This window comes from Poromitra crassiceps (genome assembly GCF_964638095.1).
Source record: "Poromitra crassiceps genome assembly, contig: HAP1_SCAFFOLD_803, whole genome shotgun sequence".
Lineage (NCBI taxonomy): Eukaryota > Metazoa > Chordata > Actinopteri > Beryciformes > Melamphaidae > Poromitra > Poromitra crassiceps.
The window spans coordinates 36742-56987 of record NW_028151605.1 but is presented as its reverse complement, the minus strand read 5'-3'; the positions used below and the strand labels follow the sequence as shown (position 1 = coordinate 56987).

The following is a 20246-nucleotide window of genomic DNA, read 5'->3' as shown; positions in this document are numbered from 1 at the left end:
ACACACACCTTCATGTAGTCATACACACACCTTCATGTAGTCACACACACACCTTCATGTAGTCATACACACACCTTCATGTAGTCACACACACACCTTCATGTAGTCACACACACACCTTCATGTAGTTATACACACACCTTCATGTAGTCATACACACACCTTCATGTAGTCATACACACACCTTCATGTAGTCATACACACACCTTCATGTAGTCACACACACACCTTCATGTAGTCACACACACCTTCATGTAGTCATATACACACCTTCATGTAGTCATACACACACACCTTCATGTAGTCACACACACACCTTCATGTAGTTATACACACACCTTCATGTAGTCATACACACACCTTCATGTAGTCATACACACCTTCATGTAGTCATACGCACACCTTCATGTAGTCATACACACACCTTCATGTAGTCATACACACACCTTCATGTAGTCATACACACACCTTCATGTAGTCATACACACACCTTCATGTAGTCATACACACACCTTCATGTAGTCATACACACACACCTTCATGTAGTCATACACACACCTTCATGTAGTCATACACACACCTTCATGTAGTCATACACACACCTTCATGTAGTCATACACACACCTTCATGTAGTCATACACACACCTTCATGTAGTCATACACACACCTTCATGTAGTCATACACACACCTTCATGTAGTCATATACACACCTTCATGTAGTCATACACACACCTTCATGTAGTCATACACACACCTTCATGTAGTCATACACACACCTTCATGTAGTCATACACACACACCTTCATGTAGTCATACACACACCTTCATGTAGTCATACACACACCTTCATGTAGTCATACACACACCTTCATGTAGTCATATACACACACCTTCATGTAGTCATACACACACCTTCATGTAGTCATACACACACCTTCATGTAGTCATACACACACACCTTCATGTAGTCATACACACACCTTCATGTAGTCATACACACACCTTCATGTAGTCATACACACACCTTAATGTAGTCATACACACCTTCATGTAGTCATACACACACCTTCATGTAGTCATACACACACACCTTCATGTAGTTATACACACACCTTCATGTAGTCATACACACACCTTAATGTAGTCATACACACCTTCATGTAGTCATACACACACCTTCATGTAGTCATACACACACCTTCATGTAGTCATGTAGTCATACACACACCTTCATGTAGTCATACACACACCTTCTGAGACACTGGGTTGAAGAGAAGTCACACTAGGCTCCAAAATCACTTTTATTCATTCAAAGACGCTTTAACTCGAGGGTCTTTATCAATGCTCCATGCGTCATTTTAATCCACTGGTCTATCCTTATTTCGATAAGCTTAGCTCGGCACCCTCTCACACACACAGAAAGCTGGTTTAGCTCGGCACCCTCTCACACCCCTCACCTGTGCCACCTGCTCCAGCAGCAGCGGTCTTCCCTTCACCCTCTCCTGGATCTCTCTCATCTCCTGCTGGTACTCCCTCCTGCGCACAAGGTCTTGTTTCCTGTATAAGAGACAGGATGATACCGCTCCAATCAGTCAGTTACATACCGCTCCAATCAGTCAGTTACATACCGCTCCAATCAGTCGGTTACATACCGCTCCAATCAGTCAGTTACATACCGCTCCAATCAGTCGGTTACATACCGCTCCAATCTTTAACCCACATAAAGCTACACAGTCAGTTACATACCGCTCCAATCAGTCAGTTCCATACCGCTCCAATCTTTAACCCACATAAAGCTACACAGTCAGTTACATACCGCTCCAATCAGTCGGTTACATACCGCTCCAATCTTTAACCCACATAAAGCTACACAGTCAGTTACATACCGCTCCAATCAGTCGGTTACATACCGCTCCAATCTTTAACCCACATAAAGCTACACAGTCAGTTACATACCGCTCCAATCAGTCGGTTACATACCGCTCCAATCTTTAACCCACATAAAGCTACACAGTCAGTTACATACCGCTCCAATCAGTCGGTTACATACCGCTCCAATCTTTAACCCACATAAAGCTACACAGTCAGTTACATACCGCTCCAATCAGTCGGTTACATACCGCTCCAATCTTTAACCCACACAAAGCTACACAGTCAGTTACATACCGCTCCAATCAGTCGGTTACATACCGCTCCAATCTTTAACCCACACAAAGCTACACAGTCAGTTCCATACCGCTCCAATCAGTCGGTTACATACCGCTCCAATCTTTAACCCACACAAAGCTACACAGTCAGTTACATACCGCTCCAATCAGTCGGTTACATACCGCTCCAATCTTTAACCCACACAAAGCTACACAGTCAGTTACATACCGCTCCAATCAGTCGGTTACATACCGCTCCAATCTTTAACCCACACAAAGCTACACAGTCAGTTACATACCGCTCCAATCAGTCGGTTACATACCGCTCCAATCTTTAACCCACACAAAGCTACACAGTCAGTTACATACCGCTCCAATCAGTCGGTTACATACCGCTCCAATCTTTAACCCACACAAAGCTACACAGTCAGTTACATACCGCTCCAATCAGTCGGTTACATACCGCTCCAATCTTTAACCCACACAAAGCTACAAAGTCAGTTACATACCGCTCCAATCTTTAACCCACACAGAGCAACACAGTCAGTTACATACCGCTCTAATCTTTAACCGCTCCGCTACCAATGTGAAAACAACATGTTACTGATACATGTTACATGCATAACCCTAGATTTGTCCAACACCAGCAATATACAAATTAAATTGAGAGAGAACCAGTTTCTACTCAGCGAATCAGAGAAACCGGGTTTGCAACTGTACTCTAGATATATTGACATTATGTTTTGTAGCTCCGGAATTGAACTGAAACACAATGTTATTACGGTGATGCTTGATATGAAAGTGTGACTCTTGTTTTGGTGGTGTGTGATATTCAGATGGTTGTTTTGGTGGTGTGTGATATTCAGATGGTTGTTTTGGTGGTGTGTGATATTCAGATGGTTGTTTTGGTGGTGTGTGATATTCAGATGGTTGTTTTGGTGGTGTGTGATATTCAGATGGTTTCGTAGTCTGACAACAGTCCTGGAACAATGTTCTAGAAATCAGGAGAAACTGGAAGATGTGGATTGGTTGGTTCCCAGCTAATTATCACTCAAACTCCAGCAGGCGTGATACTGCCATGTAACAGAGATGGGGACTTGGACTTGAGTCGCACTTAAGTCGCACATACAGTGACTAGAGACTTGACTAGAGACTCGTCCTCAAATACTTGACTTGGACTTGAGATTTGGGACTTGTGAACAATCTTTATTTTTGTGTGTAGTAACATAAGGAAAGGTCTACTAATAATAATGTAACGTGTCAACTAATCAATGCTGATGCTGGATAATAGAGGAGTGAGGATATAATACAGTGCATGCTTTGGATTCCTTGGGTTTAGCTATGCAGTGTTCTAAGCAGACCAGATGGCATCCGGCACATGATAAAAATGCTCATCCGTAAGAGACTTGAAACTTGACGAATGATGGAATGGGAAGCGGAATCTATAAGATATTTGGGAGTGAATATATCAAAGGACTTGACAAAACTGTTTTCGCTTAATTTCCTTCCACTGAATCAGAGGATTAGGGAAGACTTAAAGAGATGGGATTTAATACCTTTTTTGAATTTTGGGTCAAGAATAGAATCGATTAAAATGAATATCTTGCCGAGAGTGCTGTATCTCTTTCAGTCCTTGCCATTGGAAATATCGGAGCAACAATTTCAAGAATGGGACAAAATTATCTCGAGATTCATTTGGCAAGGGCGTAGAGCTAGAATCAGATATCGGAGTTTACAGTTAGCCAAAAATAAGGGTGGAGTCGCACTCCCGTGTCGGAGAGATTATTATACGGCAGCCCAAATAAGACCTCTGGCATGCTGGTGTAACTCAGAGTACTCTGCAAGGTGGAAGGAGATTGAGACGGCTAGGACAGAGAGATACCCAATTCAAGCGGTTTTGGGCGTAAAGGAATGGAGGAATGACCTAATGGAATTGGGGAATCCCTGGATTAGTTTGTCACTCAAACTGTGGAACAAGGCAATTGTACAATGCCAATTGAATGAAGCTGTTAGAGCATACATGGGCAACACACGGCCTGTGGCCCGCGATGGAATTGCAACAAGAAAAAAAAAAAATTACAGTGCACCTGAACGCAACATGCAAGATACCCGCTGAATAAGTGTCCAAATGTTCATGTCATTCTGGCCAATACTCTGTTATAGCATTTCAGTCTGGAATATGGAATATCTTTCAATAATATTTATGACTAAAAGGCTAAAAGTAATCTCGTGTAAGAAATGACTGTTCTACATTGAAGTAGAAATTTAAATAATTAACTTGTTGGTTTTGGATTTATTTAGCTTCAAGAGTGCATTTCTGTTCGTGTGACCCTCAACACAGGCTTCGAGAATCCCGGGCCACTTACTGATACTTATGCTTAAATTAACCCACTCATATTCTGGTTTATTTCAAGAAAAACATTTCGGCTAGTGGGAATTCTAATTGGCTGGTAACTTTAAAATCTAGCAGCCATATTGGCAGGTGGTGAAAAAAGTTAATTTCAAGCCCTGCAGGGAGAGCAGGTGGTGACATAGGAGTAAAAAAAGGATCAAATATTGGTGGTTAAGACTGAATAATTACATCACAATTGTTAATTTAAAATTAGTTATTCCTCTAAACCTGGCTTCAAATGCCCCAAATTTTTCACGCTGGCGCCGTTCAGCCCTCAGCAAAATCTGGTAGCGAGGACATTTTTTGGTGGCCCTCTCTATCATCAAAGTTGCCCATCCATGGGTTACGGCATGACAATATTTGTTCGGCCCCCGGCAACAATCTGGGTTTCTCATGTGGCCCCCCATGAAAAATAGTTGCCCACCCCTGTGTTAGAGTCTTGAGATGGGGGGCGTTTGACCCAGACTTCACTCCCAGTAGAGTGGATGCAAGATTTAAGGGTTGGACGGATAAGGGCTTAACAGCTTACTGTACCTTTATTGAGCAAGGGTCCATGAAAAGTTTTCGAAATCTGAAGATGCAACATGACGTGATTGATGAAGATTTTTTTAGGTTTTTTCAAATTCGGCATCATATAGAACAGCTACTGAGGGAAAATAGAGAAAAATTAAAGGACAATATTTTTTTAAGTTTTTACAGAGGCACACGTTTCTTGCTCTAGTCAAATAACCATCTCAAGACTTTACGGGGGTTTGCAACAAACGGACAGACCAACAGTAGATGAATGGATTGATGTAAATAAATATATAAAATGGAGAGAATTACTTTTTCAATTAGACTGCAACAGGACAAGTTCATGAAAAGATGGGAAAGCTGGATAATGTACATCATAAATATTAGACCATCATTTGTGTAAACTGTAATAGCGTTTGTTTTTTCTGTCTGTATGCTGGTTTGTTTTTATTTCATCCCCCCGTAAGATAAGGGGTTCGAGTAGTATGAAGGCACACCCCATTGCTCGGGTTCGAGCACTATAAAAGTGTGGTTTATTGATGTAAGTTATTGACATAGGATAGGACATTGGGGATTAATGGTCAGTAACAGTACATAAGTTTAAGAAAAACAACATCATTATTTGAATTGACATCGGAATGATTGGGTAGGATGTTTGTATATGGTTGTGCATGATGAAAAGACGGATACAATGAGTAAAATGTGTGAAATGTATAATGGACCTGATAATTCTACAATAAAAAGAGAATTTCAAAAAAAAAGAAACTTGACGAATGACAACAAATACCAAGTGAATAAAATTCACTGGTTCAGCCAACATGTTTCATAACCCTTTGGCCAAGTTGCTTTAAATCCAATTCAACACCTTGTTTAATGGTCAATTTGGATTATTTTGCTCAAACGTTTTCCCAGTTACATATATTACTCCTATTCATTTAAATGATCAATGTCTATGTTTCTGATGTGTGTTACATATTACTCCTATTCATTTAAATGATCAATGTCTATGTTTCTGATGTTTGCGTGGGATAACAGAGTGCATTACCAAACTTACTTTCCTTAAACACAGCCATGGATCAGTATAAGTTTGTAATTGTTTCCTTGTAAGAGAATGAAGCAAAGATGATTGGGGGGGGGGGGGGGGGGGGAGTTTAAAAATGACCGAAAATCTAAAGTGTGAGGGAACTATTATTTATTAATTTTTAGAAATTTGATTTGAGTACTGTAATTCAAAATAAAATGTCTACATTTAATTATTGATTGATGCAATTATTGATATAATAATTACATTTTGAGTAATGTGGGCCTCCACTGTACCAGATAGGCATGTGCTGGTTGTGAAAATGAGTTTGAAAACAATTAGAAGTCATTTATGATTGAAATAATTTGAATCGCAATTGTAAGTTAGCAACTCTTACTCAACTGTCATGACGGCAAGTAAGACTACAGGACTGGATGTGTGTCTTGGGGTGCTGCCGTTGTCTTGGGTTGTTTTTCGGGGGGTACCTGAGCCCTTTGAGTTTGGTCTGATGGGTCTGTGACAGCGCCAGGTGGGGGTCGTTGGCCTGGGCACGCTTCTGCACCATCTTCTGCAGCTTCTTCTCCCTCCGCTTCTGACGCTCTCTCCACCTCTCCTCCTCTTCCTCAGCCTTCTTCCTCTGCTCAAGCACCTTTCTACTCAGGGAGACAATCTGGTCACAGATGATGGAAGGGGTTTGAAGAAGGGACTTTGGAGGAGCAGGTGGGGGCAGGGAGTGGAGGCAGGGAGTGGGGGCAGGGAGTGGAGGATTTGGGCACAACAATCGGCTATGAGGGTTCAACACGGTTTTGGAGGTCTGGGGTTGTAAGCAAACTTGAGGAAATGGGGGATTGGAGGTCCATGAGAATTCAATCTTTGTGGAGTCAACATAAGGAGGAAGGCCACTAAGTCTAAACAGGGCATGCGAGTTCTGAGGCTCTCTCTAGCTCGGCCCTACGATGGTACCTCACAGCGTCTTGGCGCATTTTGGTGGCATCTGTGACTTTGGCGGGCAGTCGCTCCAGGCTGCCCGAGAGGGACGAGCAGAGGCTGGAGTTGGGCGTCCGGGCGAGCCCCGGGCTGACGTGAGGCCAGCGCAGCGCCCGAGGGCTGGTCTGCTCCTTCTCGATGTCGGCCAGGATGCGCTCGCGGTGCGAGGGGATCTGCGACGTCCTTAAGTGGAAGGGTTCGCACGCAGTTACGGGCCTCAATTGCTTATGGTTCTCCAGGTGCTTCTGGAAGCGTCTGTGGCTGGCGGTGAAGTCAGGTACGTCTCCGATGATCTCGGGAGTGTGGGAGAAGCCGTTATCGCCTTCGGCGGCGTCATCTTTGCTCTTCTGGCGCTCGTTGAGTCGTCGCGCCAGCATGCTGGGTGGCATTGAGGCGCTGGAGAGCATCTCCTTTGCTCTCATCTGCATCTTGATGGACCGATACAGCTGCTCCTCCTTCATCTGCTCCCCGGACGCTGCCTCGTACACCGCCTTGGGCACAGGCTTGGCCTTGAAAGGTTTTGCCCCCTCCTGGGCGGAGGGCTGGAGGCGGCGCAGCCGCTCCTCTTTCTGCTCCTTCTTCAGTCGCTCCCTCTCTAGGAAGCTGAAGGGCTTCTGGACGACATTGTGGTCTCGCGTGGATCGCCGCCGCCGTTCCTCGTCCTGCTGCTGCAGCTCTTCGTAACGGGGGAGGTGAACGTGGGCCGGGACCGGGCTGGCGCGGAACTTCCTCTGGCACTCCGCCAGGCCCTCCAGTTGGCGTCGCAGCTCCGCGTTCTCCAGCTCGATCTCTGAACGCGTCTTGATGCCCAGCCTCCGTCTGTCAGCCTCGCGCAGCGTCATCTGGAACGCTTTGGGGATGGTCACTCTGTGTTTCCAAGGCTCCGCTTCTGCGTCTTCTCTCACCTTCTTGCCCTTTCCCTTTGGGTGTTTGCGGCTCCTCGGTTCTCCTGGTAGGCTCTGGAGCGAGGAGGATGGGTGGCGATGGACGGGCGACAGCTTGAAGTCCTGCCACATGTTCTTGATGTGTTCTTTTGGAGAGCAAAGCAGGCCTTTCTCCACATCATTGTTGGCAGCTCCCTCTTCATCTGATGTGTCCGACTGCTCAGAGCCTCTCCTGAGTTCAATGGCAGAGTGGGCCTTCCTCAGATGCAGTGAAACTGCTGGACTGGTCTTCAGCCATGATAGCCTAGTGAGAACAATGAATGGTCTACTGTTACTATGATATAGCACCTAGCATTCATAAATTGCATTGAGGTAAGGATTAAAATACCATCAATAACATATAAAACCTAGAAAAGTATTCAAAGCACCAAATTCAAAGGCCCAAACAAGAACACCAGTTTGTGACTCAATATATACAGGTACGATATATATATATATATATATATATATATATATATATATATATATATATATATATATATATATATATATATATATATTTATTTATTTATTTAAAAAGAAAAGAAAAATAGATTATTTTTCCCATATATATATAGGAATAGATTGGTGACCACTGGAGAGACAGTTGACAACCAGAATGTAGACGGCACCCGGTAGCAGTATGGGTTAGCGCCCCAGCCTGTGTCTTCCGTGAGGAAGAAGCCCAACAAATCCACAAGAGGCCTTTTAGGAGGGCCATTCAAGCCGCAAGTGGAGCCTGCAGTACCACCACGGCCCAAGAAACATCATACCAGAATGAAACGTTTGGAGCGGGGGAGTCTGGTGCAACGCACAGGTCCTGGAGAGACGTAGGAGGAGCCCGGACAGGAGTCAACCCACAGAGCCCAGTCCCTCCACGTGCCAGAGCCTCCCGGTCCCGGCAGAGCTAGCGCTCTCTCTCTCTCTCTCTCTCTCTCTCTCTCTCTCTCTCTCTCTCTCTCTCTCTCTCTCTCTCTCTCTCTCTCTCTCTCTCTCTCTCTCTCTCTCTCTCTCTCTCTCTCTCTCTCTCTCTCTCTCTCTCTCTCTCTCTCTCTCTCTCTCTCTCTCTCTAGTATATATCACAGCCTGTCACCATGGACCGATTTCTGCCATTAAGAATTCTCTATCTCCACGGCTTATCGAACCCTTTCTCCCTCATTTTCCTTTCATTTTCCGCTCCTTTTCCAAAGGAGAAGATGGGTCACATGACATGCAAATGCGGAAAATGTGTTTCCATTAAACTTTTGCGATAAACTGCTATATCGACACGTCTGAAAAACCACCTCATGAGAGCGCAAAAACTTTTTGCGATATTTGGGAGGTTTTTCGAAATTTACGTGTTTCCATTACCCGATTTTTATTGCGATATTTAGATTTTGCGCATTTCTGAGGGTAATGGAAACACAGCTATTGATGAACACAAAAATACACAGAGACACAACGCAATTATAAATCTGTGGAAGCCATTATGTAATCTTGAGAAGACAACACCTACCCGTGCCCCGCCTCCAGTGGCGTGTGGCGAGGAGGCGGCGCGGTGGATCTGAGCTGAAGCTTCCTCTGGTACATGCTCTCCAGCTCGGCCATGGTGCGCAGGTGGGCTTTCTTCAGCTCCTCCAGCTTGCTGTAGTACTCCTCGTTGGAGAAGAAGATCTCCTTCAGGTTGATGTGGCTTCCTGCTGCTCGGGAGGCCTTCACCATCGGAGGGCTGTCCTTCCCCGCAGAGTCCTCCTCACTGAACTCAGAGCCCGAGTCCTCATACTCCACCTGGAAAGTAGATTGAGTAGTATTTAATAGCAGATTGAGTAGTATTTAATAGTAGATTGAGTAGTATTTAATAGCAGATTGAGTAGTATTTAACAGCAGATTGAGTAGTATTTAATAGCAGATTGAGTAGTATTTAATAGCAGATTGAGTAGTATTTAACAGCAGATTGAGTAGTATTTAATAGCAGATTGAGTAGTATTTAATAGTAGACTGAGTATTATTTAATAGCAGATTGAGTAGTATTTAATAGTAGATTGAGTAGTATTTAATAGCAGATTGAGTAGTATTTAATAGTAGATTGAGTAGTATTTAACAGCAGATTGAGTAGTATTTAATAGTAGATTGAGTAGTATTTAATAGCAGATTGAGTAGTATTTAATAGCAGATTGAGTAGTATGTAGTATTTAATAGCAGATTGAGTAGTATTTAATAGTAGATTGAGTAGTATTTAATAGCAGATTGAGTAGTATTTAATAGTAGATTGAGTAGTATTTAATAGCAGATTGAGTAGTATTTAATAGTAGATTGAGTAGTATTTAATAGCAGATTGAGTAGTATTTAATAGTAGATTGAGTAGTATTTAATAGCAGATTGAGTAGTATTTAATAGTAGATTAAGTAGTATTTAATAGTAGATTGAGTAGTATTTAACAGCAGATTGAGTAGTATTTAACAGCAGATTGAGTAGTATTTAATAGTAGATTGAGTATTATTTAATAGTAGATTGAGTAGTATTTAACAGCAGATTGAGTAGTATTTAACAGCAGATTGAGTAGTATTTAATAGTAGATTGAGTAGTATTTAATAGCAGATTGAGTAGTATTTAATAGTAGATTGAGTAGTATTTAATAGCAGATTGAGTAGTATTTAATAGTAGATTGAGTAGTATTTAATAGCAGATTGAGTAGTATTTAATAGTAGATTGAGTAGTATTTAATAGTAGATTGAGTAGTATTTAACAGCAGATTGAGTAGTATTTAATAGTAGATTGAGTAGTATTTAATAGTAGATTGAGTAGTATTTAACAGCAGATTGAGTAGTATTTAACAGCAGATTGAGTAGTATTTAATAGTAGATTGAGTATTATTTAATAGTAGATTGAGTAGTATTTAACAGCAGATTGAGTAGTATTTAACAGCAGATTGAGTAGTATTTAATAGTAGATTGAGTAGTATTTCATAGTAGATTGAGTAGTATTTAGTATTTTTTTAGTGTGTGTAGTCAGTCAGTGGTAAAGTGAGAATTGTGCCGCTATTAGTGCCATGCTCTGCCTATTGAGCAACACAGGTAATGGATTAGGGTTCGACTAGTCTCGCTTGCCAGACTTTCGCCCCTACCGGGAGAGGAGGCTACAGGTATGTAAGTCCTACTATCTATTATTATTATTATTATTAGGGGTCCAAGCACGAAGTGCGTGGATCCCTATTGTATCTGTAATGTTTATTATTATTATTCTGCCCTAAAACAGCATGCACGTCAAAAACCGTAAGGGCTACAGTAGCCAGACATTGCACATAGGTTGGAAATGTGCCCCACTGCTCAGAGACAAAAAATTAGCCATATTGGCCAGATGGTGGCGCTATAACAGACCCTTTTGCGTATTGACCCATAACTCACACCCATTTAAGCCTGCTAGATTTTCCAAAAAAAAAAAACGAACTCGTCCTAGGCCATTTGCCCGAATGAGCCCAAACTTTTTCTGTGTCATCTCTGGACTTCCCTGATCTAAAGTTGTATAAAGAATTTGGATACGTGAAACCGTCTTGAAATGATAAATGTTTAAACTTTGACACTATGTCATCATAGATGACATCATAGATGACATCATAGATGACATCATAGATGACATCATCAGTGATGTCACAAGACTGTCACCTTCTCTATGACGACATCAGTTATGACATCATAAATGACATCATAAATGACATCATAAATTACATCATAAATGACATCATAAATGCCCTTCTCCTGGTACTATATAAAGCCCCCATCACCACAGCTTAAATCACACTTGTGCAGTCATCACTCACATATCATATATGTGCACATATCAACTCTGACTAAATGTGCAATTCAGTGTCTATATTAATATTATCTGACATATAACCCCCAAGTCACCAGAAGCTTGGACCCCGCATCGCCGCTTGCGGCTATATTTGTTATTGTTATTGTTATTATTATTATTATTATTATTATTATTATTATTATTATTATATCAGAGGTGGGCGACACCGACTGGCAGATATACAATATTCAATAAAGGACCAAATTATTGACATTATACAGTATATGCCATTCTTCACAGTACATAAGGTGAATGGCATTGTATGTCTGTAGGTGGCTCCATATTTGTGTTGCACACCAAGACCAGCCATGCTGGGATTTTGGCCTGCACATGTTTGATGTTAGAATAGGCTACATTTCAGCGTCATTGAAACGTACACACAGATCATTTCAGCATCATTGAAACGTACACACAGATCATTTCAGCGTCATTGAAACGTACACACAGATCATTTCAGCATCATTGAAACGTACACACAGATCATTTCAGCATCATTGAAACGTACACACAGATCATCCATTTCTGTGATTCCTTATTAATCCCTGAGGGGGGAGTGTGCGTTTTGGATGGAGGTCAGAGGTCAGAGTGGCAGAGAGGGTCTTGTCTATTGTCTTGCTCAAGGACACTGCGGCAGGCTTTACACTTGGGGTCATGGGGGATCGGATCGAACCTACAACCATCTGGCTACAGGACGGTCTGTCTAACCACTTAACTATGAGGCGCAGACAAATGACAAGTGGCTGCTCCAGACCCTACTAAGCCTATTATCTCCTGTTAGCAGCGAGACGCGCCATATGGCAGCTAACAGAGGCTGGCAGCTAACAGAGCATGAGACAGGGTTCATACAGACATTACAAAACGAATTGCAAGGCCTTTCAAGCACTTTTGTAAGCATGATTTTTTTTTCTCATTTTCAAGGACTACACGCAAATCAAATAATTGATTTTCAAATATAAATTTGGCACAAAAGGGGCATCAAATTTGCATGATATTACATTTTGTCTTTTTAACAAGTTAATTCTACTATCGAATGAATGAATGAATGAATGAATGAATGAATGAATATTTTATTTTCGTGTCAGGACAATTACATGACCCATCCCACATGGGATTATCGGACACATCAACATTCAATATCTAACAAAACATAACATTCTGGTATGTTACCCAACCAGAAGCTTCCAGTGCAGCCCAAATTAGAGCAACAGAGTATTATGCAGACATAGAATATGCCTATACATATACATACATATACATTCATACATACCTGCACATAGAATACAAAAATAAAAAAAATAAACTATAATTTATCAGTTATACGTCAACCTTCTCCTCCTGTCCCACGCTTTAAAAAGAAATTCAGAGAATGCAAAAATATTATCAAAAATAAATTCGAGTAAAACTCCGTTCTCACTATCTATCATATTTAGCTATCAATCTTGGGAATGGGACGGGGAAATATTTGTCTAAAGATTGCTTTGACTTTGAACAGATGCTCAGACCTCAGTAAGCACTTTTTTGTCTTTTTAATACCAACTTTGGTCAAAATATAAGACGTGACGTCACTGACAGACAGCGCTATGTGGTTCATGTGAAATTCAAGGACTTTTAAGCACCTTGCTATAGGAACCTGCCTGACCTGGCAAGCAGCATGTTGTCCAGAGGAAGAGACAAGTGTCTATAGGAACCTGCCTGACCTGGCAAGCAGCATGTTGTCCAGAGGAAGAGACAAGTGTCTATAGGAACCTGCCTGACCTGGCAAGCAGCATGTTGTCCAGAGGAAGAGACAAGTGTCTATAGGAACCTGCCTGACCTGGCAAGCAGCATGTTGTCCAGAGGAAGAGACAAGTGTCTATAGGAACCTGCCTGACCTGGCAAGCAGCATGTTGTCCAGAGGAAGAGACAAGTGTCTATAGGAACCTGCCTGACCTGGCAAGCAGCATGTTGTCCAGAGGAAGAGACAAGTGTCTATAGGAACCTGCCTGACCTGGCAAGCAGCATGTTGTCCAGAGGAAGAGACAAGTGTCTATAGGAACCTGCCTGACCTGGCAAGCAGCATGTTGTCCAGAGGAAGAGACAAGTGTCTATAGGAACCTGCCTGACCTGGCAAGCAGCATGTTGTCCAGATGAAGAGACAAGTGTCTATAGGAACCTGCCTGACCTGGCAAGCAGCATGTTGTCCAGAGGAAGAGACAAGTGTCTATAGGAACCTGCTTGACCTGGCAAGCAGCATGTTGTCCAGAGGAAGAGACAAGTGTCTATAGGAACCTGCCTGACCTGGTAAGCAGCATGTTGTCCAGAGGAAGAGACAAGTGTCTATAGGAACCTGCCTGACCTGGCAAGCAGCATGTTGTCCAGAGGAAGAGACAAGTGTCTATAGGAACCTGCCTGACCTGGCAAGCAGCATGTTGTCCAGAGGAAGAGACAAGTGTATATTAGGAACCTGCATGACCTGGCAAGCAGCATGTTGTCCAGAGGAAGAGACAAGTGTCTATTAGGAACCTGCATGACCTGGCAAGCAGCATGTTGTCCAGAGGAAGAGACAAGTGTCTATTAGGAACCTGCCTGACCTGGCAAGCAGCATGTTGTCCAGAGGAAGAGACAAGTGTCTATTAGGAACCTGCCTGACCTGGCAAGCAGCATGTTGTCCAGAGGAAGAGACAAGTGTCTATTAGGAACCTGCCTGACCTGGCAAGCAGCATGTTGTCCAGAGGAAGAGACAAGTGTCTATAGGAACCTGCCTGACCTGGCAAGCAGCATGTTGTCCAGAGGAAGAGAGAACTGCCTGACCTGGCAAGCAGCATGTTGTCCAGAGGAAGAGACAAGTGTCTATAGGAACCTGCCTGACCTGGCAAGCAGCATGTTGTCCAGAGGAAGAGACAAGTGTCTATAGGAACCTGCATGACCTGGCAAGCAGCATGTTGTCCAGAGGAAGAGAGAACTGCCTGACCTGGCAAGCAGCATGTTGTCCAGAGGAAGAGACAAGTGTCTATAGGAACCTGCATGACCTGGCAAGCAGCATGTTGTCCAGAGGAAGAGACAAGTGTCTATAGGAACCTGCCTGACCTGGCAAGCAGCATGTTGTCCAGAGGAAGAGACAAGTGTCTATAGGAACCTGCCTGACCTGGCAAGCAGCATGTTGTCCAGAGGAAGAGACAAGTGTCTATAGGAACCTGCCTGACCTGGCAAGCAGCATGTTGTCCAGAGGAAGAGACAAGTGTCTATTAGGAACCTGCCTGTCCTGGCAAGCAGCATGTTGTCCAGAGGAAGAGAGAACTGCCTGACCTGGCAAGCAGCATGTTGTCCAGAGGAAGAGACAAGTGTCTATAGGAACCTGCATGACCTGGCAAGCAGCATGTTGTCCAGAGGAAGAGAGAACTGCCTGACCTGGCAAGCAGCATGTTGTCCAGAGGAAGAGACAAGTGTCTATAGGAACCTGCCTGACCTGGCAAGCAGCATGTTGTCCAGAGGAAGAGACAAGTGTCTATAGGAACCTGCCTGACCTGGCAAGCAGCATGTTGTCCAGAGGAAGAGACAAGTGTCTATTAGGAACCTGCCTGACCTGGCAAGCAGCATGTTGTCCAGAGGAAGAGACAAGTGTCTATTAGGAACCTGCCTGACCTGGCAAGCAGCATGTTGTCCAGAGGAAGAGAGAACTGCCTGACCTGGCAAGCAGCATGTTGTCCAGAGGAAGAGACAAGTGTCTATAGGAACCTGCCTGACCTGGCAAGCAGCATGTTGTCCAGAGGAAGAGACAAGTGTCTATAGGAACCTGCCTGACCTGGCAAGCAGCATGTTGTCCAGAGGAAGAGAGAACTGCCTGACCTGGCAAGCAGCATGTTGTCCAGAGGAAGAGACAAGTGTCTATAGGAACCTGCCTGACCTGGCAAGCAGCATGTTGTCCAGAGGAAGAGACAAGTGTCTATTAGGAACCTGCCTGACCTGGCAAGCAGCATGTTGTCCAGAGGAAGAGACAAGTGTCTATTAGGAACCTGCCTGACCTGGCAAGCAGCATGTTGTCCAGAGGAAGAGACAAGTGTCTATAGGAACCTGCCTGACCTGGCAAGCAGCATGTTGTCCAGAGGAAGAGACAAGTGTCTATAGGAAGAGACAAGTGTCTGGGATGATGAGGCGACTGACTGGGACGTCCTGTAATCTAGTTGAAGCAGGAGGCCAAAAATAGTCCGGCCCCAGTCATCCCTTCCACACACACTGACCTGGAACTGTCAGCTGTCTCCTCCTCCTCACTGGACAACATCAGAGAGTAAATTGGGTCTGCTTCATTCAACACTGAATACACAGAATCTACATACACAGAAAACAATTCTTACCGTTAAAATAATTATTATGCAGGTTATAGCCTACCTTGTGTATACATAGGAGGCAATAACTCCCTTCGATCCAACAGGCATTGTGATAGTAGGCCTAGTATAGATTCCACTGAAATGTAGGCTACAGAAAAATAAACCTACCTCAGGCTCAACTCTGTTTTCGCAACTTCTCAAACAAACCCAGTTAGCCTACGCATAAACCTGTGTGATTCAGAAGTATAATCTAACAATTAGTTTGGTTGTTTGCTTTGTGCTGTTGACTAGTCTAGTAGTACTGGACTTTTCCTAGATTTTATTGATTCAGAAACTAAGCTACATGACTGAAGACACAGATACATTTCTTTTCATAGTTTAAAAACAAATGAGAGGTTAATTTAGGAGCGGAGACAGACACCAGTCTCAATCACGTCATGCCATTTCTCCCGTCTGAGCAAAAAGCAGCGGTGTTTCGTCTCTTGCCTGAACTCTACTCTCTTTGATCACTGAGCGTTCAGTTCTTTTTGGTCTTATCATTACCCGTGTCTTGTAGTGTCGGCTTGGGCCATCGTCGCAGGGGAGGACCCTCTCTCTCTCGTATGAAGCTAGCGGGGCTTTGGTGTGCGGGTCTACCGGCGTCTTCAGACACGAGGTCACCAACACGTTTGTCCGGTGGGCGTCCGCCGCCATGTTCCCCCGTCTTTCTTCCCGTTCATTCAACTCTAAAATGCATGTGAGGTTAAGATAAAGAGCTGCTCTCCTCCTCCTCCTCCTCCTCCTCACCGCTGAAGGTAGGTGCGTTCCTTAGCAACGAGGCGTGTGCCGCGGTTGTGAAGGAAGTCTTCTTCTTCTTCTTTGACGTTTAATGGCCGTTGGCTTCCAAAGTGTTGCATTACTGCCCCCTACTGGATTCAATCGGAACTAAACTGAATGGAAATCCCACCCATTTCCCATTCGAGGCTGCTACTACTACAGCTCTCTCCGCTGTTTGTGAGAGTATAAAACGGAGGTGGGCCAAAAAGAAAATCTGAGGGCCATACTGACATACATGAAGTAACTGAAGGGCCACACATTGGCTTAACTGGGACTGTAAATTCATGTAAATCCACTGCACATAGCCTGTAAATCTCATGTACAGTCAATGTAAACTCTTATTTAACTCTGACTGTAAATCCACTGCCTATTTAACGCCTGTTTAACTCTAGTCTGTAAATCTCATGTACATTCAACGTAAATTCATATTTATCATCCACAGAACACTTCACCACTCATGTACATAATTGTATATATTTACTCGATTTGATTAGATTTGATTGCACTTGCAACTTTGTGATTCTCTTTAGTTATCTTCCTACTTCATATCTCTGTATATTGATGTGACCGCTACGCTGCATACAGACACTAAGACACATTCCTCGTATGTAACTTGCATAGGCTACTGTGGCAATAAAAGTGATTCTGATTCTGATTCTGATTGGACTCAAACCTGTCAACACTCCTGATTTTCGTGGGAGTCTCCATTTTTAAACCTCTCTGCTGCTGTGATTGGTATCTCCTGTCATTCTCCTGTTATAGTGATACAAATGAAATGGCTGTCCTGGATTTGGTTTGGTTTATTTTGGATCAAGAATGCATAATGGATGAGATGTATTAACATAATGCTGTCTTTTTATTGACTTTTTGGGTGTTGTTCTGTTTTCCTTTTGGGACGCTGGGGGCCAGATTTGAGATGGTCCAGAGCCATTTTCCCCATGTGTGGTCTCCAGCAGTAGGCTACAGTAATTACCCAGAAACCTCATATCACCTGATCTCTACAAAAACAAAATGCATCATTTTCCTGACTGGTTTGTCCACTTGAGTTTGTCCTCTCACTTCCTCCCATTGAGATCTCTTCTTAGACCTCAGCTTGATTATCTCTGCCTGCCTTAGTCTCTTTGGGCAGTTATCCTCCCATCATGCTGCACATAGATATATATAAAGGCTAGATGGCTTAAGGCGGAGTCACCAGCGTCGTTGAACGGCCGCCATCTTGCTACAGTATGCTTTCTGGTACGTTCTATGGTAGCTGTTGGAGGGTGAGTGACCTGCACAGACAAAAATACTCATAACTCGCTGAAATCTTGACGGATTTACAAACGGTTTGGTTTATTACAAGCATATTCCGTTCCCGAGATATGGCCAAAAAAAACAAAAAAAACCCACTAAAAACACTATTTTTTTGATGGGCTCCAGCTTACACCAAAATTAAACCGAAGCATCTATGCCATGAGAGGGATTCAGGCACAAAGTTTCATGCAGTTTCATCCATTTTCCTAGGAGTTATGATCATCTGATGTGATAATACTAACCCAACAACAGATGCTCATAGCTCCTCGCAAAATGGATGAAACTGCATGAAACTAGGTGCGTGAATTCATCTCATGATGATGATGCTTCGGTTTAAGTTTGGTGTAGCCTAATTTGGAGCCAAAAATAATAATAAAATGTTAGCGTTTTTTTAACCCATAGATATATATAAAGCTGAGCTCCCCGTGGCAAGATGGCCACCATGCGACGACGTCGCTCTCCATTGGCCGGCAGCGCGGGTAAGCTATCTAGCCTTTATATATATCTATGATGCTGCATGCTTCCCTTTACAAAGACGACACTGGTTCTTCATTTCCCCCACATTTTGTAAAGGAAGTGATGGAGTGTCAGGAAGTGAGGGATACGTGTTTAAAAAAAAAAATCTATTTTGTAGATTCTTTTTAAATTAATTTTACGTGAGCAGTCTCTGAAACTTAAAAAAAAAGTTGATCCACTATACAATATTATGAACACACTGGCCTCAGTGGCCTGACAGTCTTCTCAATCTTATTCATATACAAAAAATGAGTACACAATAAGGCCACGGAGCCCTATTTGATAGGGTTTTGTCTGAGAATATGTATTGTTTTAGAATAGGATTTTGTCCAGAATCCCAAGACTGTATTGTAGGTAGAGAGAAAAGTCATCCTTCTGCATTCTCTGTGTTGTAAATGATGTGAAGTGTAACCGTTCCCATTCATCCGTTTGCTGGGACCCCGTCATGGTCGCTGGCGCTGAATTCCTAAATGTCTGAAATTGTGTAATTCTTCAAAATGATATTCATAAGAGAGGAAATGTTAACAGCAGAGGGGGACAAACCAACACAACATTCTGATAGTGTTGTAGGCAGTAAGGAGCGGACTCATTGTATGAAGCACCTGATAACCAGCAGCTTTAAATTGGACGTTTTTCATGCCAAAACAAGAATTCAGTGTTTTCCCCCGAGGCCAAAATAGAGAGCCAAAGTGAACGTCACTTCCTGCTTCAGCACTGTACCAGAGATTTTCATCATCATTTTCCCATCGACATTTTGTAAAATGCTTATAAAGACAGTTTTACTTGTTCAAACCAAACAGTTCAGATTTAGAAACAGGAGATACCACATAACATTTCAATCGGACAAAACATTTTTTAAAGAAAATATATTTTTCAATTTCTTTTTTACGTTTTGGTACGAGTGAAATGTTCTATGGTGTCTCCCGATTCTAGCTGAGCCGTTTGGTTTAACCGAAGTGGTTAACGAACTATCCGGTGTGCACAACATTGTCAGACTAAACTCCGGCTGACACCCCAAAAACCTACAATCCGCTACAGAAAAACGTATATCGTTTGTTTATTCACTGGCCCCTGGCCTTCTATCATTTCACGAAAGTGGCCCCCGGGCAAAGCAAGTTGAGTATCCCTGGGCTGGGGAATGCATCATGTCCTCACTAAGATAGCTGTGCAAACATGTATGTACTGTAAGTGTGTGAATAAGGTAAGGAGTTACAATAACGTTACTGAGATTTATTTTTAAACGGATGAAACAGCATTCAGTCAGCTGTGCATGTGTGAGATAGCCTGTTATTAGAACACAAACTGGCAACCATCAAGTGTGTTTCTGCCTGTGTGTGTGTGTGTGTGTGTGTGTGTGTGTGTGTGTGTGTGTGTGTGTACATGCTTCTGAGGGTAGCAGGTTCGAACCCCCCCCCGGTGTTACCTCCTGCTTGGTCGGGCGTCCATACAGGCACAATTGGCCGTGTCTGCGGGTGGGAAGCCGCATTAAGGGTAAAAAAAA

The 20246-nt window shown here is 43.1% G+C and overlaps 1 protein-coding gene across 1 annotated transcript; it reads right to left on the bottom strand.

Moving 5' to 3' along the window:
- Positions 1–1459: 1459 nt before the first annotated feature.
- On the bottom strand, positions 1460–16813 carry fam161a (FAM161 centrosomal protein A; the record flags this gene model as incomplete). The annotated part of the gene is made up of 5 exons (XM_083664145.1): positions 1460–1559; positions 6561–6728; positions 7039–8250; positions 9481–9752; positions 16664–16813. Coding segments are annotated over 5 exons (1902 nt in total), but the record flags the coding sequence as incomplete, so codon positions are not given.
- Positions 16814–20246: the final 3433 nt, after the last annotated feature.